This window comes from Anopheles cruzii, chromosome 2 (genome assembly GCF_943734635.1).
Source record: "Anopheles cruzii chromosome 2, idAnoCruzAS_RS32_06, whole genome shotgun sequence".
Lineage (NCBI taxonomy): Eukaryota > Metazoa > Arthropoda > Insecta > Diptera > Culicidae > Anopheles > Anopheles cruzii.
Genome location: NC_069144.1, coordinates 47,140,033 through 47,161,780, shown reverse-complemented (window position 1 = coordinate 47,161,780; position 21,748 = coordinate 47,140,033). Strand labels below are relative to the sequence as shown.

At 51.8% G+C, this 21,748-nt stretch overlaps 5 protein-coding genes across 5 annotated transcripts in view; 2 read left to right on the top strand and 3 right to left on the bottom strand.

Annotated features, from left to right (window-relative positions):
- Nucleotides 1-967, top strand: part of LOC128268417 (SAC3 domain-containing protein 1) — a 31,462-nt gene extending 30,495 nt beyond the window's left edge. The window contains exons 5-6 of the mRNA XM_053005503.1: nt 281-755; nt 881-967. Of these exons, the coding sequence (XP_052861463.1) occupies nt 281-284 (4 nt within the window). The 3' untranslated portion in view covers nt 285-755; nt 881-967. The remainder of the gene's footprint in view (nt 1-280; nt 756-880) is intronic.
- LOC128279199 (opsin, blue-sensitive) lies at nt 575-16,534 on the top strand. The gene is made up of 5 exons (XM_053017918.1): nt 575-755; nt 881-1,061; nt 1,569-1,754; nt 13,511-13,641; nt 13,709-16,534. Exons 1-5 carry the CDS (start codon nt 575-577, stop codon nt 14,689-14,691), a joined length of 1,662 nt encoding a protein of 553 aa, XP_052873878.1. The 3' UTR covers nt 14,692-16,534.
- LOC128268124 (hornerin-like) lies at nt 2,701-5,320 on the bottom strand. Its single transcript, XM_053005143.1, has one exon. The coding sequence runs from the start codon at nt 4,541-4,543 to the stop codon at nt 3,077-3,079; it is 1,467 nt and encodes a 488-aa protein (XP_052861103.1). The 5' UTR covers nt 4,544-5,320; the 3' UTR covers nt 2,701-3,076.
- On the bottom strand, nt 6,319-7,195 carry LOC128268126 (uncharacterized). Its single transcript, XM_053005147.1, has one exon. The coding sequence runs from the start codon at nt 7,135-7,137 to the stop codon at nt 6,595-6,597; it is 543 nt and encodes a 180-aa protein (XP_052861107.1). The 5' UTR covers nt 7,138-7,195; the 3' UTR covers nt 6,319-6,594.
- Nucleotides 8,510-9,329, bottom strand: LOC128268125 (uncharacterized). The gene has a single exon (XM_053005146.1). The coding sequence runs from the start codon at nt 9,297-9,299 to the stop codon at nt 8,562-8,564; it is 738 nt and encodes a 245-aa protein (XP_052861106.1). The 5' UTR covers nt 9,300-9,329; the 3' UTR covers nt 8,510-8,561.
- Nucleotides 16,535-21,748: the final 5,214 nt, after the last annotated feature.

The following is a 21,748-nucleotide window of genomic DNA, read 5'->3' as shown; positions in this document are numbered from 1 at the left end:
GCAGCATCCGATTGATTTCAGTTGCAGCACAATACGAAGCAGTAACGAAGTTTTTGATTGAATTGCAGCTTTGTACGAGTTGGGGCTTAGCGAAGCGTACCGGACTCTCTTTCCGGAGGCACCATAAAGCAATGAACAAATTATGAAACGCACTCCAAAAAAGCACTTCACCGGAATCATCGCGGCTTAGCGGCATGCTTTGCTAAACTTCATACGGAACATGTCCCAGGGGTGCGTTACTTACCGTTGATGCTATTCCTTCTGTTCTTCTGCCTTTCAGTTAACCATCACTCACGGATGCCTGTTAAAACATTAATGAGCATGCCAAGCCACGACACGGCACAGTGGCACGATAAATAATCTATGACTGGTTCTGTCGTCGCTTTGATGAAAAAAACGAACTCCTCCCGCACGAAAAGAAGCTTGAATGTGCCCGCCTAATTAAAAGCGTGTCTGTGGCACGTGATTCAACGGAAAGGGGGATCATATAAATTCCGGCTTAAAGCAAAGGCTCTCTCCCGGAGGACTCCTCAAGCCGCGAGCCGCGAGCGACAAAAACAAAAACCGCGAAGAAATGTCGGCCAAGGTGGTAACCATCGTGGTGTTGGTGCTGCTGCTGTACGAAAAGGCTGTTCTGACAGCCAGCGGTCGGCCAAGCTTCGCCAGCATGGTGGAGGATCAGCCAGGTACCCTTGGCCAGGCGGCAACGCTGCTGCTGGAAAGCGGCACCGTCGCGGCTCAGCAAAACGAACTAGGTAAGCTAGCGCTTATGAATCCTTGAAGGCGAACGAACCGAAAGAATTTCGTCGGTGTTGTTGGCCGCGCGACATACGCGTCAAGACGTCGCTCAGCATTGATTTAGGTTTTTTGGTTGTTGCAGATACACCACCGTTGAAGGCAGTCATGGAGCACGCCGAGAGGAACGCTTTAGAGGCTTCGGCCAATGGCAATAACGCCACGCAGCAGCAACAATTCATAATTGCAGCGAACATAATTAAAATCAACGACACCACCACCGATAGCAATTCCACCGCTAGCACCGACATAATGGTCCTGTGGAGGTAATTATGATTGCCCTCGGCACATACCCGCTTTGTTGTTCGAGCCGTCTCGATTTTTGAAAGAAAATTTCGGGCGGCATCTTTTCCGTGAAGGGCTTCCCATACGCAGAGGCGCTTCGCGAGGCGAACGAAGAAGTGTCCTGGGGCGGAACTTAGCGTAACGAACCCTCGACAACCTCACACAAAGAAGCATACCTTTTGCAAATGCGTCATTTTCGACGTATTCCCGCGATGTTCATCGAAAGTTCCGAAATTCCGGGAGCCGTTGGGCTGACCTAGATAGCGGGCTGTCTGTGAAGTTTGTGAATTAATCTGAATTAATGAATTAATTCCATTGGAATGTCCAGCCGCCGTGTCGATCGACTGGCGTGGGACGTGCGTAATCAAAATTTATTCCTATTCCAATCTGGACCCGGACCGCCGCTTTTGCCTTCTTGGCTTTCCGGTTGGGGGAGTCCTTTAGATTTAGGCGTTTTTTCAATCACAACTTTCTTCTTCTCCACGCAGCAAATACGTTCACCGGTCGCGGTACGTGCTGCCGGTGGATCCGCAGTTTGTGGCCAAAATTAATCCTTTCTGGCTACAGTTCGATCCACCGACGGCGGGCGAACACTACGGGCTGGCCGCCTTCTACTTCCTCATGATGCTGTTCGGCGTCGTCGGCAACGCGCTGGTTATCTTCATGTTCTACAGGTAAGTCACTGCGTCTCTGCCTCCGTTGCATGGTCTCGTGGAATCCATTGAACATTCTCGGAACTGTTGATTCTCCATTGATAGAAATTCACTGTAACGACTTCCGACTCCGGTCGCGCGTGGCGCTATCCGTGCTGTTGATACCGCTCAATCAACAGGTATCGCCGGAAGCCGTTACACGTTTCCGCTATCATATCGCCTTGCCTTCGATTGGTGAACGGCGGCATCAAAGGGGGAGATGAAATTATGCTCCATTCCCGGGAACCAATAAAGTCACCCAGGCGAATGCGTTTCCAATTTCGTTAACGCAACTACGTGCCAAAAGTTTAGCCTCGTCTTTTCATGACGAGACATGAGGGCTCAAGGTTGTCTCATTCATGTTTTTTTTTACTTTCCGCTTTTTTTGGTGGAAAATGTTTGATCATAACTTTTTAGTTAGTTTTGCCAAACAACGCTTCAACACCCTGCTGCATGCCGTCTGAAGCTCTTTGTCTGAATCTTTCAACTGCGTGATTCGAACTCCAAAAATCGGAAAATCTGCTCGATTTGCAGAAGATAACAAGAGAGAGTAAACATTCTGGCTTTCTTTACTTTGGCGCATTCAGGTCACAGCAACGTGTTAACGAGTTATGGATCCACCAAACTGTGGCACTGCGGGAGGCCAATCTTGGGCGTGCCCGACGCAAGATTTCGAGCGAAACTGTCGCCAAATCTTTTTCAAAGATAGACTATGCTTTCACTGATTAGACAGCTCGGAATGGTTCTGCCAGCCAGAAACCAACAAATGCGGCCTCATTGCCGTGTTGATTAACCTTATCATATCATAACTCTTATCTTCTTTGTTGGCTTAATTGACTACGCTGTCTAATAATATAGATTGACGGCAAATCCGGAAAACCCGGCAATTTCTCCGGGTCGCTCTTTGTGGAGTGAAGAAGAACTAACGGAGAACTTTCTCTTGCACCCACTTTTGGGAACTTTTCTTTCCAGTGCTGGTGTAGAGTTCTTTCAGTTCGCCATTTTTTTGCACAATTTAAATTACAAAAGTCCATTTGTTGTACGTTTTGAAGTTTTTTATGTCTTTTTTGGCCATCGTTTTCTTTATTTTTTAGGTTTTTTTTTCGTTTCTGTTGATTAACTGAGATTTTTTTTCGTTTTTTTGGTCGACGACATATTTCGTTTAGTTAAATCCCTTTAATAATGCAGCTGCTGGTGCTGCTGGTGCTTAATGAATATGCGCATAAGTTTCCTCACAGGATAAAATAGATGAGAAGATACGAAGACGAAGATTATGGGGGCCACGAGCATGTGGCCACCAATGCTTATTCGATCAGCTCCGGTTCTGTTGTCGGGTCCGTGGCGTTTTGCAGGTCTGCCGCTACTTGCTGCTGCTCATCGTTGCGCCTGCGATAATGGCCACCACTTCCGACACCCGGGTGGTGGTGGTGGTGGCGATGACCGTGACCGCCGCCGTGGCCGTGGTGGTGCCGCTTGCCACGATGATGATGATGATGCTTTCCATGCTGGTGTTTGTGCTGGGGCTCAGCCGCTTTGCGCCCTTTGCGGCACCTCTTCTCCGGCTCCAATTCCGTCTCGCTTGCGCTGCTGCTGCCACTGGAGCTGGACGAGCTGGAACTGCCGCTGCTGCTGCTGCTCGAACTGCTGCTCGAAGAGCTGCTTCGGCGACGACGGCAATGTTTGCGCCACTTCTTGGCCCAACGACGTTCGCGCGAGCGTCCGCCGCCGAATCGTTCACATCCGTGCATCGCACCTCCAAACTCCATACCCGGTCTTCCGGCCATCCGGCCGTGCCAATGGCCCGGGGCACCGGGTCCGAACGCTGGCGCTCCCCAGTGGCGCGACATCATCACTCGGCGGCGCGCTTCCTCCGGGTGACCGCCCATCGGTGGACCGAATTCTGGTCGGCCGATCGGTCCCCAGTGATGATGCCCGTGGAATCCGCCAAAGTGGTGCGGCGGACCATGATGGCGGTGATGGTGGTGTCCCTCCTCGGGGTCCGAATGGTGATGCCCCGGATGACGGTGGTGGTGCCGTCCGTGCCGGTGACGATGATGACCGAATCGTGGATCGTGCTCCGGCGACCAATGGTGGAACCTCCCGCCGCCAACTTGGTAGTGGCGGGGTCCGTGTCTTCCACGTCGCCGATGTCGGTGGCCTTCATCGTCCACTCCCAGCGCGGCAAACTCTTGCGCAATCTGCTCCTCAGCCATAGCCGCTTCCTTTGTGGCCGCTATATCGACCGCGCCGTCGAGCGTTAGCGAATCCGGTCGCTCCTCACACAGCCGCTCCTGTACCGGTCCGGGCGCCAGACCGATCACGAACCGGTCCAACAGTAGCGGCTCCAGGTGCTGCTCGCCAAACTGGCACTCCACCGAAAGCGCCTTCAGGCGGGCGTACCAATCTTTGACGCTTTCACCGCGCCCCTGCTCGGCCCGATAGAACTGCGATCGGCGGCGGAAGATCGCGATTTCCGGAATGAACTGACGGGCCAGCACCCGACACAGTTCGTCGTACTCCATCTCCTTCGGTGAGCGCGGATGGCACAGGCCCCGAAGCGTCCGGTAGGTGTCCTTACCGATCACACTGATCAGCACCGGCACCCGGGCTGGGCCGGCGATTCCGTTGGCCCGATAGAACTCCTCCAGTATCTCCCGGTACACGGTCCAATCGTCCGTCGCTCCGTGGAACTCTGGAATGATGTTGGTCACTGCCGCGGGTGGCGGGGGCACCGCTGCTGCTGTTGCTGCTGGCTTTGTTGTGGTCGACATGGTGGCGACTTGCTTCACCTTGACCCTTGGCTGGATTATAGGGTTGTGTTGTAGCTTCTGGTGTCTCACAAGGTGGAATGTGTTGCTTTACTTTTCTCACAATGTCTGTGTTGATACGACTCGCTGTTTACTGCAACAATCGGTTGTCAACTCTGATGCAACAGCTACCCTTCCGATGGTCTTTTATACGATCGCGGCCGCGGCGCGTCGGGCTCCCCATTATCTGGCCCTCTCGCGCTCTCTCTCTCTCTGTGTTTACGCAAAGTCATCGTGGTCCCCGGAGTTTGTTTTTGTTTTGCCGGCTTCGGCACACCAACACCGACGAGAGAGAACCGGCACCGGTCAAGTTGCTTGATGGATGATGAGTCATCGCAGCGGACAGCAGTATTTCACCACCACCAAGGAGGTGTTGCGTCAGTCGTGTGTGTGTGTTGGTTGATCTCATTTCCTGGAACCTGGTCTACTTTTCGTGGGAATTGTTTTTCTTTTGTTTTATTGGTTTCATACCAGGAGGGGGGGTCATTATGGGGGTCGTAAGGTGATCGTCGCAACCCACCCCACCGCGGGACACGTGAGTTTCAAATTTCAGTACACGCGTGCATGCACACACTGTGTTTGCGTAACGGCAGAAAGCAGGCGCCGAAAAGGGGTGGTCCTCAGGAGCGTGTGTGTGTGTGCAGCGTGGCGTGACCGTGGCGTTGTTTTTCGCATCGCAAACGCGACGAAACATGTCGGAACCTGTTGGTGCCTTGTCGAAGCCGTATCTCGGGCCTGCATCACACAGGCTCACGGATTTGGCCCCAATCTCCGGCTGGTTGCGCTCTGCTGAGTGCAGCTGTTGCTATTCTCTCTTATCAAATTACATTTTTTTCCTTTAATCATTTCTCTGTTTTTTGTTATGATTGACTTAATTAAATAAATGACGCAAACCGGTCTTATGAAAACATAATCTTCATAACAAAATATTTACTGCATGTGATTCATTGGGCGTAATTTTCCAGGAACCAAATCACACACACTGACGGAAATTAATCGTTGCTAGGTCCCATTAATGGAGGATGCGGTGCTCTCATCCGTATCTAATCGGTTGTCAAGTACACACACAGTACCCAGCCTACCCAGTGTATGAGTCATGCCGATGGAATTTGCAGCAAAAAAAAAATTGTTTTTTCGCTCAACTCTATCTGATTATAATTCTATTTTTGGCACGTTCGTCATTCGTTTGGAATTTGCCAATTCCACGAAATAGTCTGAGTCACACTTCAAGCGCATCGCACTGGAAAGAATGGTCCCCAATTCCAATGCAAAACTTTCCACTTCTAGGCGCAGCAGGTGGCGCAAGTCATTTCATACACTCTTCTCAGTCAGCAAGCAATTGCTCAAATGTTTGAATAAGGAAAATTATCGTTTTGTTGGTTGGGATTGAATAAAAAGACGTTTGTTTGTGGCAACCTTATGCTTCAAACGACAAGGTCATAACATCGGTTAATGTCCATGACAGGATAATTTCCCGTTATAAACATGGGTACAGTCACTCGATTACCCGGCTCAGCCCAGCACGAAACTAACCCGAAGTCCCATGTAGTGTCCGCCGTTGCTTGGGAAACAGAGTCCATACTTGACACCCTTCGGTGGTGGTCATTGATATTGATTTTTCGTCAGAACAGTAATAAATTATAACATCGCATTGATGGCCATATTTTCTTTCACAATACCGCCTCGCCGGCACACTCGTTTGTATCGTATAATAAATGTAGAACCACGGTTTCAGGTAGCAATCGCAAAGGAGATCTTGGGTCGCAACGATCGTCCTTTTGGTTTATTTTTGCATAATATATTGCATTCGTCCACTAAATGGCCATCTTCTGCCTACGGCAAAATACGCCTACTCACTTAACACACACACGCATGCATGCATGCATTCGTAAAAGTCCATATCTTCCTTATCTTAAAGCAGCTTATGCTAGATTGTGTCTTATCACTAATTCGGGTGCTTAAATGCATTAATGGATTAAGTACTGAAACTACGCTCTGCGTTCGTGTGCAGTCCTTTAGAGACCCCCGGCACTGGCCACTTCACTCTTCAGGGCGCACTCCTTATTCACGGCCAGCTCGAGGGCGAGCTCGAGCGTCACGGCTTCGTTCTCCTCGCACAGCCGATCCATGATCATGCCACTGCGCAGCCCCGTCACAAACTTGTCCAACAGAATCGCCTCCAGATTCTCGCCGAACCGACAGTCGACCGAAAGCTTCTTCAGCCGCCCGTACCACTGCGTCACGTTCTCGCCCGTTTCCTGGCGCGCGTTGTAGAACGTGGTCCGCTCGCGGAACACCGCCACCTGCGGGCTGTACTGCTTCCGCAGCAGCTCACACAGCTCCTCGAACGTCCGGTTCTTCGGTAGCACCGGATGGCACAGATCCCGGAGCGTCTTGTACGAATCGGTGCCGACCACCGAAATCAACAGCGCCGTTCGCTTCGTGTCCGGGATGTCGTTCACCTCAAAGAACTGTTCGAGCCGCTCCTGGTACACGGCCCAGTCGTCGACGAACCCGTCAAACTCCGGAATCGATCCGACCATCGCTTGACCGACCATTTTTTAGCTGGATGGTGCCGAGAAAACGCGATCGCTCTCAAACGTGTTCGAACGTGAAATGAACTGAACGCGCGTCGGCGCCACCCGTGATAACTACGGCTTATAAAACGGTCTCAGACCTCGGATCGGCGGTAGTATTGGTAGTGGCCATCCCGTCGACCACCGTTTCGCACCGACCGCTTGGAACGAAAGGGGAAAAACAATGTACGTACAGCGTTTCAAGGTTCCGCCGGCGGTCGGCGTGTGTGTTTCGCGATTCGCGATGACATCATCCTTTCCTACGCGCCGTAGCGTGGCGTAGCGATGGCCACGGTGGGGCGCTGTGACCGATTTGAACTTGAAACGCACACCAAACCAACGACCAAGCCGGCCGGGTTTTGTGCAGCATTGTGAAATACCGGCACCGGCGTGAGTCAGAAAATTCGTCCGTAAACATGAAATAACGTGAAAAGTCTGCCTTTTTAGTCGGAATCGGCATGTTTATTGCCGGGAAAGTACCCACAATATTCATTAAAACCAAAAACATTAACCAAGAGGTAGAAAGTATTTCCCAATTCAAGGGGTATTCGGTCTCTATCTCCTTGAACAGGGCCTAAAATCGAACATCCAGGAACCGGTTTCTTCTGTGTCCTCTCTTTTGTCGGAATCTGTGAATTTGAGCAAAGTGCATATGTTTGCCACATGTTTCGCACTGGTTGGCAACTGGTTAGTTGAATTCGGTCGCCTTTGACGTCATTGCCAAAATGCCTTTGCAATCCTGGCCAAAAGTCTGGATTATGTTTTATCTACTGACCGGTTTTACCCGTTTAACTGCATCGTAATGACTGCGAAATTACCTTCGCTTGACATTGCGAAAATCCTTGCGAATTGATTGATGATGATTGATTGAATTGATGCGAATTGAAACCATGTTCACTCGGTACTCAATTCTCTAAACAAAAGAAAAATAAAAGAAATGTCCACAAAAAATATTTTGGTGAGCCTCATGTCCCGTTGATTAAGTAGCCGGTAACGCTCGTCGTTGTCACGCAACAACCACACCCGTGAAAACAACATTGTTACAGTGAGCAACAGAGACTCACACTGTCTCTGTAGCAGACCAAGACCGCTCGGCGGTTTTAATTACCAGACACAGCCAAGAGCCTCATCACACTTCTCCCAATGGGCTCTTTGATTCTTTCAAGATTCGATTCGATGGAAACGAATTTCGAATGTTATTTCGAACTGGTGACCAGTCTTCTAAACAAGGAAGATTATTTTGTGCGTGTGTTGCCACACATCTTGAACGTCAGGTTTTATTGAATAAAATATTAAGTTTGTCTTACACACTATTTGTATTTGTAACTCGTGGAGCTACGTCGACACAGCCCTCTTAACGCTAAATGCTTTTCCCTGTCCCCCCGTTTCGGTCTCAACGGCGTCGCTTAGTCGCAACCAGCCTCGGCTTCGTTGTTTCGCCGCCCTTGGCCTCCTGTGTTGCGCTTTCGGTTTCGGGTGCGACCTTGGCCCCGTGTTGCCTGCTGGGCACCACCGCCGCAGTACGATCCGTCCTCACTGGGAGCCGCCGGCCCTCCTCCGCCACAAACACATCGCCCACAGGCCATCATCGGTGCTGCAGCAGCGGCCGCAGGAACCAGATAGGCACTCTCCTTGACGGCACACTCCTTGTTGACGGCAATGTCCAGTGCCTGCTCTAGGCGCAAGCTTTCGTTCTCCTCGCACAGCCTATCGAGCACCTGGCCCGGCCGCAGCCCGGTGATGAACTTGTCTAGCAGGACCGCCTCCAGGTTGTTGCCGAACTTGCAATCGACCGACAGCTTCTTCAGCCGCCCGTACCACTGCGTCACGTTCTCGCCGATCGATTGCGTCGCGTTGTAGAAGTGTGTCCGCTCGCGGAAGATGGCCACCTGCGGGCTAAACTGCTTCCGGAGCAGCTCGCACAGATCATCGAACGGCCGGTCCTTGGGAAGCGCCGGGTGGCACAGGTCCCGCAGGCTCTTGTACGCCTGGCTACCGATGCAGCTAATCAAGAACGCGGTCCGCTTTTCCGACACGATTTCGTTGACCTCGAAGAACTGCTCCAACCGCTCGTAGTACACGTTCCAGTCGTCCAGCTCCGAGACGAACTCCGGAATCGAGCCAACAAGCTGTGATGCGGCCATTTTCTGTGCCGGTCTATAGAGGGGTTTGGATTTTGTGTGATGCGACCTAGCGGCGGTTCAGTGTGTGACTGAGCATGCAAAAGCCGGTCACAACCGCGTTACCGGTTTTATCTTTATACCCGGCACCGCGCGACAGCATTTTCCAATACCAACACGCGAACATCCGATGTCCGATGGCTGTTGGCATGCGGTCACAACACAAACGCAAGCCGGCACAGGTGACTCATGGTTACTTCCCCTTTTTTCGTTGTTTATTTGGATTTTCAAAAGTGCAACCTACACACAAACATGCCCTCGTACTGCAAGAGATTTAGATTTCGTCTCGAAAAGGAAAGCTTTTTTGCTTTCCCTTTAAAGGAAAAACTTTAAAAAAAAATTACATTTCTTATTCATGGCCTACCTGACATTTCTGTCAAAGCCTACCTCATCTTGACAGCGATAAGAGGTGCGCGCCGACCGGTCCGAAAATGTCTGAAGTTCTTCTGAACTAATAATCTAACATGAAACGGAAACTCCTGCCCTGTTGTCATGGGCCGTATCAGCTCAATTACCGCACGAGACGAGTGTGATGTCCACAAACGTGACATCCAAACACGTGCTGTTCCGTGGAAAAACGTGTCCCAAAAAAGCTAGCACTGTAGAGTGTAATGTTACATTGTTTTCATGCCCATTGTTCACCAATTTAACTAAGAATGGCACGGTGTAAAACCGCACCACCCGTTGACAATATTTGTTTTCAAACGTTTCTACCACTGATGGTCTGACTGATGGTCAATCAATGTGATTGGTTTACACGACCACGGCGTAGTTAAATCGCCCTCCCCCTAATTCACCCCCTCCGATAACCCATTTTCCCCTTTCCTTTCCCCATTTTGCGTGCTTCCGTACTTTCGCCGCAGTTGTTGTCTGATCGTTGGAAAGTACACATCTTCCGCGCCGAAGTACCATCAAGTTGGCCCCCATCATGGCCTATCCTAAAGTCATCATCACCGTTTGGCGCTCGCTGCGTGCCAGAGGGCTTGCCATTCCGATCGAAAGCGTGGCCGCGATTGCGATCGCGTTCGGGATCATCCCGTACCACCATCCCGAAGTGTTCAAGCCGACGTCGACCAGCCGTGACAATTCAAGTTAGCTGTGAGTCAGTAAACTGTAGTGCATCGTAGAACTATTCTTATAAAGTTTAAAGTGGTGGTCTTTCAAAACTAAAGCCCTTCAGACTGAGTAGTGTTAAATTGAACATCGCCGAACAGCTGATTCATTCGCGAGGTTCGTGTTAGTTCAGGAAGGCCAGCCAGGGTGTCGCACACATCGAACGCGAAACTAGTAACATACCAACACTAACCCGTCGCTCGATTCAAGTGTGGGTTAGCGAGCGCGGATTGTGCGCGTGCCGCAGTCCCGCAGAACGGGGCAGCATTGTATAAAACCCGGCACCGGTTCCCTGTTCGGTTCAGTGCGTTGCCAAAATCTGCCTACCGAGCGTGGCCTGCGGGTCTCTTCCGTGACGGGACGGGGGGGGTGGAAGGCCACCATTTTGTGTCGCCATCATCCACCATCCCCCGGCAGTGACGACACTCCGGTGGAACTCCGTTATCTTCCCGGCCATCCTCCAACAAACCAGCTTCCTCCAGCAGAGGAGCAGGAAGTTGCGGTGGCTGCTGACCAACGGATCGACGCACTCGCCTCTCGCCCACCCAGTGGTCCTCCACACACACACTGGGTGGCCTTGAGAGGTGTAGAGTGAAGTGTTAAGCTGCAGCTCGCTTTTAAGAAGGCGGATAATTACACACTTTAAGTGTCCTGCGACCGCCGTGTGATAATAGAGAGTGATATGCGGTGACGCCATTTTGACAATATCCACCGCAACACCGACGAGCGACTCACCCGATAGCGGCGTCAACTGTGTGCGTGTGCGCGGAACTCGTCATCATCCGATCCGCGGATCCACAGCGCCGTGCCCGTAAACCGATGACGCAATAAGAACGCTTGATGCAGTCAGTTCTCCACGGTCTGCGCTTCTCACAATCGGCGTCCCTCTCGTCATCTCGTCAACGCATCGCTAGTCCGTCCTGCCAGCCAGCCAGCAGCTCCTTCACGCGTTTCCGTTACCGTGTCAGATTTGTAACTCGTTCGCGATCGCGCCCGCACCACCCCGACCGATGGGTGTGCGGTGCGCGTGGCAACGAAAACCCTTACAGCGCATCATCAGCCAGCTACATCAGCCGGCTGAATGCAAACCACGACGGCGTGCCCAATTAGCGAAAGGACCACACGCCCAAAAAAAACGGGTCCTTTGGCTATTACGAATCCAGTAGGATTCAGCATTAAACTCGGCCGATTTCGGCGTAAAGCCGATCGAGGCTGGGTACAACCGAGTGGCCACAGTGGCAGTGGCCACACAATGCAGTAGAAAGAGGGGCAACACACTAGCCAGGGTACAGCGCGCCCTACACATCACTCCGGACGGCGGACACCAGCCCTTCACCATCCGATGCCGGCTTCTAGCCACCGGAGGCAGAGCAGAGCAACGTGATTCCCCTGACGTCGAGTGACCAAGCGCGTGCGGTACTTTTGGAGAGTGTTGCTGCTCCTGAGACGCCGCGACCCTCCTGCCATCCCGAGACCCGGCCATCCTGATAGTCTCCGAAATCGCGTCACGCTCCTTGTGTCACGCAAGTCGCAGCGCCGCGTGACGGGTAGAATTGAAGGTGACCCCTTGGAGAGCCTGCAAGTGGAGATGTCCTACAGCGAGTGAGCTGTGGCCCCCCGGAACGTAGTGGGTTGGTCCTCTACCTTCACTTCATCGTAGATCCAACAGAGCCGAATCCCGCTCGTCGTCGATTGCTAACGGACCGCAGCAAACACGGAGCGGCGTGCCAACCTGTTGGAAGTCCAGCGGAGCTGCCAAGGAACAAAGAGAGCAGACCACACACACGCATTCCTTTCGTACCTACCTCACCCTCGAAACCTACCTCAGGCCGCACGGCATGGCCGGGAGTGTCCCGTTTCAGTCGAGCACAGAAATCGATCCGGGATCGAGGCGCTATGCGTCTCTCCCGTTGATCCAACCGGGAAGGGTGTCCCCCGTGTGGTGGTACTCTTGGTTACCACCTGAACCACACGACACCCATTTGTCGTGATACGACCAAAAGAATAAAATCCAAGCTAAAAATGTAACAATAATACTTCTGTTGCTTCTTTATTGCGATCGTCTTGCAGAGTTTGAAAGAAATCGGTGGTCGGTTGGCGGCAAGTGGCGAATCCGGAAGTGTAGTATGGTCAGAAACAATGTAACTGGCGGCCACTGGTCAGGTAGGCGACATTGCAAAAAAAAAAATCAACGCAAAGAGAGCGTGCTTTGTTACAGCCATTAAGCATTACAAGCTTTGTCCATTGTCGCAGCTTCCCCATGTGGGACTGTCGAGTGCGGGATCCTGTAGCCTCTTAGGCGGTAATTACCGTCTTGACCTGATTCTGTCCCAATGTTCCCGACAGATACGTGCAAATGGTATCGAGTTCGGTGTACGCACTCGAGATGAGTAACAGTTTCTATAGTCGCATGACGATTTGTTGCTCGGATTACAGCGCAGAAAATTGGCCCTTCAATTAGGTGGTACGGTCGGGGCAAACGAAGAAAAAAAAAAGGACAACCAGGAGATTATTACGCATTCCAGCGAATTTTGGGTCATTGTGAGGTTCGTGCAACCGACGGTGACGGTGGAATGTTTTGTCCGAAATGTTTTGTTCGTTTTGGGATAGCCAACACCGGGAAAAGGGGGTTCGTACTTGTTGTCATCAGTATCAATGCCTTCAATTTTCATATTTTGGACAACCTTCTTATCCAGAGACGCCTAGAGAGAGAGAGAGGCGCAAAAGGAAATTTAATTAGACATTTTTCTAAAACCATTGCCAGGCCCACGGCAATGGGGGTTCCAATTAAATTATGAAATATCTTCATATCGCTGTCGAACCGGTAAGCCGTTCTCCGGATTTCTGACCTCCGGATTTCTTATCAGTACGAACAAAATCCTTTACTTTGAATCATTCGCGTCACTTTGTGCATTTTCTGTCTAAAAAGGACAAACTAATGAAACAATTTTCCACGATGAACGCCATCCATCGGAGATGGAGCCAGTGCGACTGAAAGGGCTTGTTTCTGACTGTCCTAATATTTCCCCCCCTCATTTCCGTGTCCCCGCTTTTCGTTGCAGATACCGTTCCCTGCGCACTCCGGCCAACTACCTGGTCGTCAACCTGGCCGTGGCCGATTTTCTCATCATGCTAGAGGCCCCTCTGTTCATCTACAACAGCATACACCAGGGCCCGGCATTCGGATCGATCGGTGAGTCCACTACCGCAATTGCAACCGTCGCATCGTCTCATAAATCCTCTATCTTCCGGCGCCGCAGGTTGCACGGTGTACGCACTGATGGGCGCCATCGGTGGCACGGTGGCCATCGGCACGCTGACGGTCATCTCCATCGATCGCTACAACGTGGTCGTGTTTCCGCTCAACCCAAACCGTTCGACGACCAAGCTCAAGTGCTACATTACGATTGCGTTCACGTGGGCCTACGGGTTGCTGTTTGCCGGGTTGCCGGCCCTCGAGATTGGCCTGAGTCGGTACACCGCCGAAGGGTTCATGACCGCCTGTAGCTTCGACTACCTGGATCGGACGCGCGAGGCGCGCGTCTTCATGTTCGTGTACTTCGTGTTCGCCTGGCTTCTGCCGCTGGTCATCATTAGCTACTGTTACGCCAAAATCCTAATTGCGGTCATCAACGCCAACGCCATCCAGTCGAACAAGTCCAAGAACAAGACGGAGGTGAAGCTGGCCGGTGTGGTGGTCGGCATCGTGGGCTTGTGGTTCATCGCCTGGACCCCGTACGCCGTCGTCGCGATGATGGGCGTGTTCGGGTACGAGCGGTACCTGACGCCACTCAACTCCATGCTCCCGGCCGTGTTTGCCAAGATTGCGGCCTCCATAGATCCGTACTTTTACGCCATGAACCATCCCCGCTACCGGCAGATGCTGGAGCGGATGTGCTGCCAGCGGGCCGCGGGCGAACAGGGAGGCTCCCTGTATCATACCCAGTCGCACTACACGCGCGGTGCATCACGGGGCAACGGTGACTCCGAGGCCGGCGAAGACCAGCGCACCGGTGGTGGTGGTGGTGTGGGGCATCGTGCTTCGTACCGTGGCGGCACCACGAACCGGCAGTCGGTGGTAAGTAAGGGTCGAGCACACTACAGCACCAACAGTGTCCGGATGACGGCCGCCAAAGGGACACTGGTGGAGGCTGTGGCATCGTGTGCCAACGCGTCGGTGCCACTGAACAGACAAGCCTCCATCGTGGACGAGTCTGCGCTGGAGGTTTCGCTGGAATTATAACAGCACGCCCAACGGGACGGAGCGGCCGTACAGCTCCTTCGAGTGACCGACAACTACGAAAACAGTGCCTTCTTGTAGCGCACCTCGTGGGGCGGCCGATACAACCGACAGCGAACCGAGACGAGGCGCGCCAGAAAATGGTAGACAATTAGCCAGAGTGGCCAAACGACACCGATGGTGGACGGTTAGGCTTGGGAAGTGGCCGTATGCTGTGAGCTCATTACGATGTGGTTTCGGTGGAGTGATGCCCGTGTTTTAACTGCATCCTAACAGTGTGGTTTCCTTCTGCGCCAAACATCTTACCGTGCGAGGCAATTTGTAGGGTTCAACGGTCGACGGACAATTACGCGACGAGAATTAAAGGCTGAGTGGCAGAGAGGGCGAGGGCAGAAGAGGCACGGCAAACAGGGGTCCTCGCGCCGCAGTGACGATGGCAAGAAAATAATTTTTTAAATGCTTTAAATCAAACCGGAGGATGGTGGAGGTTCCAAATGAAGGAGCAGTGCATCAACACTAAAACTCAAAACGCATGATGATGGATTTCTCCTTCAAACCTTTCGCCCACAAACTGTCTGTGCAGTAGAGTCGGTAGAGTTGGAATAATATTTACCAACGAACGTGTTTGCTCTGGCGTAAACTCGGGCTCGTTTACGAAAACAAACAAACAAACCGCGTGCGTGGCAATTAAGTTTTTCGTTCATCCAGTGCGTGGGGAGTAAAAAAAAACTCAAGAACACCGACCATCGTGATAAAGAGGATTGTTTTCCAGTTTGGCCGCCGGTGGGGAACAGATCATAGGCGAGTCACTATGGCTTCAGTTTCTCTTTGCTTTCGCATTGTCGAACTACTTAGAATGGCAGCAAGTTGCAGAGCATTAAAAAGAGGCCGCTCGTGGTCAAAAGGTTTCGTATAATGTAAAAACGAGACAAGGACTCTCAAAACTTAGCTATAATGTAAATCACGGCACAGGGTGAATCGATGAAGGTGAGCTTTGTCTGCTCGAATTCGCATTCGTGCTCGCCATTCGGAGAGCGTACGGTGCAAGCTTGCATTCAACTGTAGTAAGTTGCATGCAAAGAGCACTTTTTATTTGCGAACGAATTATAAACCAAAACACGTGCTGACAAACGAATGGCCTGTTTTGGTTTTATCTCGAATAGTAGTAACCGTTTCGCTACGCTACCTTCACAAGAAGGTTTTTTTTGTGTTTACGTTCCACAGGAAGAGCGTGTGTTTTATCAGAAGCAGTCAAAAACGTGCCTTGATTTTGAACCAATTGGCTGAATCATTCTGACCGTGCGCATTCCGAAACCGTGAGTGTGACATAAATCTTCCATACGTAAAGTGGAGTTTGAAACGTAAAAATACTGTACTACTGTTTCATGTCGTTTGGTTGTTTAAAGTAGACACCAATGACCTTACGAAAGTGCGACCTGAGCTTAAGAGCGCGGAGCGTGAAATGAAGCGGGAACGAGGCGAAGAAAAGCCGAAAGGCGAAATGCGCTCCAACAAAGTACAAAACGCGCGGCGGGGATTGGATAGCGCTGAACGAGTCGTTGTAATGTAGTAGCCGTAGTAGTGTTGTGAGCTGATAAGATGTTTTATTTTTAAATCAAAAAGCTATAAAAAACCAAAAGACGTTAGCAAAAACGAAGCGTTCCCACCTACCGTGGGAGGGGGGGTGCAATCGAAATGGTGACACTTTCGATTCCCTCACTGCATGTTTTACGGTTTCTCTTCCACTTATCGATCCATACCGACAGCAAATCCGATGTTATAGAATGAACGTTAAAGTTTATGGCCCCAAACACGTTGTTACAATAAATGTACCGTCAGTTTCAGTGTAGCGCAACAAGGCTGGCAAATGGAGTATAGTATTTTGGAGAAGCAAAATTTATTTCCCCCGAAAAAAAAACAGTACCTGGAAAATTATTTATCGCATGCTCAAAATTGTTGCCCCATTCAGCTGATTAATTTTGCTTCTCAACCGTCGGCCCGCCAAAGGTCGCGGGGGGGATCAACAAGTGAAAGAAATAATCCCGTCCGGCGCGATAAACATGCTCCTTGACGTGGCGTGACCAGGCGTCTCCATCGTGAAAGAGCGGGCGTCTCCATCAATTGAATCACGAAGCACGAAACATCATTTTGCGGCAGACCGGGGCCCGAAATCCTAGTTCGGCGAAAACAAAAACACTCTGTCGAAAGCTCATTTAACATTCCACCGGCGGCCACTGGGTCGCCGGTGCCGGGGTGAGAAACTGGGAACTCCACCGAGCAACAATGTACCTCTTCCGTGTGGCAACGGAAAGCATAAGGTTCAGCGGAGTGAGAGAGCGAGAGAGAGAAACAATAAACTGTGTTGGGGGGCAAATTAGCATAAAGAAACAGAGAAACACCAGGCAACACCGGGAGAGAGCGGCCAAGGCGTGACGTAGTGACACAGGTCGTCACTCTGCCAGGACACTGGCGAATGACGGCGTCATTAGCGCCACGGCGATCAATAATCACTGGCGCTCGCTGCGGTGATAAGAGCGTGAGCATTGTTTTGACAGCTCACGTGAGCATCGTCACCCGGAAAAGCTTGGGCTGCGAGACGCGCGTGCTTCTTGAACGTAAACAAACACGGGTTGGACCTACCAGCGACTCGCTCGCTCTCATTTTCACCACGCGGGTGCTCATGATCCGTGCCTGACTCCGAACGGAGAAAATGAGCGCCGCCAGATGAGTGGCCGTCAGTGTGCATCGCTATTCAGTCCTTCTGTCGCCGCCAACCAGAACCCTGCGCTGAGGCCTGAGACCGTATCCCAGTATAAGCCATCTGCTTATTGTTTGCCAAAATTAGCACCTGAACCAGGGGCAACGAAATCCCGTTTCCTTTGTGTGGTGCGTATTGTAAACCACCTACCGATTGAGGCGTGAAAATGTGCTAATTTGACACCGCAATCGACGTGGCCCGCCCGCGAGAGACGGACGGACGGAACACCTGGAGGACCATCTTTTATCTATCGCATTATAGTGGTGCAAGGCTCCACGAATGACTGGTGGGCTTTACTGGGGTGTTCGGGCCCCTCTGCCCGAACGGTGTTACGTGAGTAACGGACGGTGTCGTTAACTTGATTCCGTTGTTACGAAAGATGCCTCCAGTGGTGGGGATTACGCGAAGGAAAAACCAGTCCGCCAGTGTCCACGCAGTGCAATCTAACGTTATCACATCGATGGCGCCTGGCCGACGCATCCGTTCACTCCGGCCCCTGTAATGCGTGTTGGGAAGTTTTTGATAAACATAACGGCACCCGCATTTCTTCTTCATCCGTGCGGTTTGTGAGTGAAAAATTTACCCTAAAAGGGGGTGTGTTTATTGTGTGTGCAAAATTTCCTATCCGAGTAGGCATCCCAACCGCAACGACGGCGATGGGCTGCCGAGAAGTGAGCGTCCATTATCGTGAGAGAGAGCGAGAGAGAGATTGAGAGTAGGGTGGCGTGCGCGAGAGAGAGAGTGCGAACGGTGCGATAGTAACGTGTGTACGAGCGTGTGTGCGTGTGAGTAAAGGATGGCTGAAATGAAGCCCCTGATGGATGCCACGCGAATCTTGCCCACCGACCAGTTGGCCACAGCCGTGTCGAGGGGGGCTGCTCAGAGCAATCGCCGGAACCACTCCGAAGCCCAAGCCGCGGTGCTGTGCGTGTAGTGTATGCGCGTGTGTTTTTGCCGGAGCCTTTGAAGCCAAAACCATATGGAATTATGGTGATCGCAGTACACCGTGCCCAGTGAAGCTCTGCGACGGAACGGAAACATTATGAGCTGTTGCCCGGCAACCGTCCACCTAGCACCTACGGCCAACGGTGACCGCCATGGTTCCCAAATGCTGACCGCTGAGAGCTAAAAGGGCCACCTGTCGCCATCGTCGTCTTCCAACTTGTTTCGTGTGTTTCTCGAGAGGTCAAGTTGGCGCACCTGTTTCGCCACAATTCACTCTGCCGTCGGGTCGTTGTCATCACCAGAAGCTGTCGAAGGAAGCGATTCGACATCGAGGACCAACCGTGAACCCGGATCGGTAGGTGAGTATCCGCACCTTATATAAATCTCGAAGCCCCCTCTTCCCGATGAGGCACTTATCTACGCTTCCCTATCTTGTTTAGGCGTTCCAAGCCCGCCTAAGGACATCGTATGCGGGGCGTATCCGTGCCAACGTTTTGGAACTAATTCAAAGTAAGGTGCCACCGGGTCCGGGCCACGGTGACACATTCTGGCACGCTGTTTGCCGCGGCAGCCTGTTCCCCGTGACCTGTTTGCATTTCCAATGAGCTGTTGGTTTGTGGCCAACGAAAGTCGCAAGGTCGGTCGGTGGCACACCCACCAGCACAGCTAGTCGGCTGTTGGCAGACTCCCGGGGCGGCCGCTCCAGGTTACCATGCTCCGACAGTCACTGAAAGTATGGCCGGCGGATTGGCACCAACGTTTCGGGCCCCTTTTTTGGGGCCCTATCAAATCGAACTGTTACGAAGCGTTATCTAACACATTTGCGAATGTTTTCTAAGGCCCTTAAAAACACTAACAATTCATGAGTTATTCAAATGGCCTGTTTCTGGCACATTTCAAACACCGTAAGCCGGCGTATGAAAATGGGTGATAAAAAATGGGGCCGACCAAGATCCGGTATTCGCCCTAAGGGAATGGGCTTCAGGGAATGGCAGGTATCAAATTAGATTTCAAAAACCCATCCAATCGATTACTGGCGAATCCGGCGGCTCCCAAAACAGATGATAGGTGTGTGCAAACGAGCAACAAACATCCGGCAGGCCATCCACAGAATATTCCGGTGGCCAATGGGCACCGGGCTCGTCATGAATATTTAAAATTTAATTCGAAACCGCCGCATGAAATCGCACTCCAGTCCGTCCGGCCGACCGAGCCGGGACGGTGCACCTGCTTACTTACATACGGCCCCGCGGGTCGCTGGGGCATGGGGGTTTGTTTTGTGGTAAATCGCCTTCAGCCGGTCGATATTTGGGTTCTTCCGATGGGTCATTTTTATGTGTCCTTTTTATGAATTGACTTTTGAACATTAATATTTTCGTTTCGTCGATGATCAGGTGGCTTTCGTGGCACGGAATGGCGCAAGCTGGACACTGAAAGCCAAGCCGGCGGCAGGCTGGTATTCCGGCTGCCACAGTCTGTGGCCATTGCGGAGCGATCGATAAATAAACGGGGTCCGTCGTGGTCCGTCCGGATCCTCCGACGCCGAGAGCCGAATTATTTACAAACAGTCGAAAGTAAACGATTTTTTCTGCCGTTTCACACTTTCACCGGCCTGACCGTCGTCGTTGGGCCAAAAATTAAGCAACCTTACAACCCACCGCCGCGAGATAAATCGGCCCGTTCCGTGCGCTTTGATAAAAATAAACTCCAAAGAGAAATATCCAAGGAAAACTTCGCCACGCGGTGTTTGCCGTAATAACGCCGGCCGACCCTCGGCCGGCCGGGTGTGGAAAACGTTACGTTGTGTACCGTGCGTTGGCGTGCGTTTATTGCGCTGGCCATGCCACCCATTTCCAGTGGTATTTTCGGGCGTAGGACCATTTCGTCCGAGCCCCAGCGTCCGTCATAATTCATCAGGCCGGCGTGATGGCAAATGCCGGTGGCAACAGCGCTGCAACCGACCGCGCACCGCGAAGATGATCGTAAACATCTCATCTGAAACGAGATTACCTAGGCTTGGCGCTTGGCTGGCTGGCCGGGCGCTCGGCTGACGATTAGTCATACCGAACCCCAAGACCGAACCGTTGAATGGTTCGTAATCATCGTAAATAGTGCAACGGATCCGACCAGCGCGAGGATTCGCGTTCATCTGTGTGGTCGATTCGAAAGTCCCGTTAAATAAAAGGCCCGTTAAAAGACCTCCCAGAATGGCCCCCGGGTTAATGGAGCCACTTGTTTAATTGATCAGAGCCTCTCCTTGGCTTGCTCAATAACGGTCCGCCTTTAACCTCCTGTTTCTATTTCTGTTCCAGGGGACTCCCTTCGCAAAACAGTGAAAACTAGGCAAATCGAATCGTTAAAAACCTCCAAGAACTAGAAACGGGGCCCGCTCATTCCTCTGGGAACCCTATCTGGTGGACAGCATACACCGCCCTCCGCAACTTGTTGTTGTTTAATCGATAGTCGAACTGAACCTACTTCAAGACATCGACAACCCTTGAGTTGAAGCCTAGCCCGCAGGGCTCGGGGCAGATCCGCCGCACATCAAAACACACCCGCCCCGAATCGATGAAGCCGCGAGTGAGCGTGTTACCGTGACGTCCGACTTCAACCGTCTTTTGGCAGCGTGCGGAAGCTGTGAAATGAAATTAAGAAAAAAAGAAATTTAAACCGAATGGTTCGGTGCGCTCGGATGGGCGGCTAAAATTAGCCCGAAAGCCGGCCTGCCAAAATGCCATGACCTATCCCATTCATGTTCAGCACCCTCAGAGGCCTCCTGCTCCGTCAGATGCTGCGGCGGGTGCGTACGTGCGTTGGTGACGTACATTGGCTTGCGGTGTGCTGCGGAACCTGCGGACGACGTCGGTCGCCGCTGTCGGAACGGAATGCCAAAAATAAATCCACTTAAAAACACTTTGTCGTAATTAAGTGTCGTACGCAAACGGCGTGGCAACGACGACGACGTTGCGATTGATGTTGAACCGCGCGACCCCAGTACCTGCTGACCGGACCGGTGGTGTTACGGTGCAGTTGCCCCCGTCGAGACCGGTGTGAAGAAAGCTGAATGAGAAGTCGACGCTTTGAATGTGTTGCGTGTCTTGAAAAGGTCAACCATCGGTTGGGTCACTTCTTTGCTTACTAATCTTGTTGTAAAACTGAGTCACTCTACTCTAGTCAGTGGTTGTCGTCCTTAAGTAGCAAGCATTAAGCTAGCGGCCCTTAAACACCTGGCCTTAATAAAGGGTGGACCCCAAAAATTCCATCGTGGCGCGTTTTGAATTTGCTATGCATTCTCTCGCTCAACGAACGGCGATGCACATACCACACGCCGATGCACGCGAATTGCATTCGAAGCGG

Bases quoted from the DNA above. Each gene is read 5' to 3' on its own strand.
- LOC128279199 (XM_053017918.1), top strand. From the start codon at position 575: ATGTCGGCCAAGGTGGTAACCATCGTGGTGTTGGTGCTGCTGCTGTAC. The intron at 756-880 runs GTAAGCTAGCGC...TGGTTGTTGCAG, and splicing joins GGCTCAGCAAAACGAACTAG to ATACACCACCGTTGAAGGCA. The intron at 1,755-13,510 runs GTAAGTCACTGC...TTTTCGTTGCAG, and splicing joins GTTATCTTCATGTTCTACAG to ATACCGTTCCCTGCGCACTC.
- LOC128268124 (XM_053005143.1), bottom strand. From the start codon at position 4,543: ATGTCGACCACAACAAAGCCAGCAGCAACAGCAGCAGCGGTGCCCCCG.
- LOC128268126 (XM_053005147.1), bottom strand. From the start codon at position 7,137: ATGGTCGGTCAAGCGATGGTCGGATCGATTCCGGAGTTTGACGGGTTC.
- LOC128268125 (XM_053005146.1), bottom strand. From the start codon at position 9,299: ATGGCCGCATCACAGCTTGTTGGCTCGATTCCGGAGTTCGTCTCGGAG.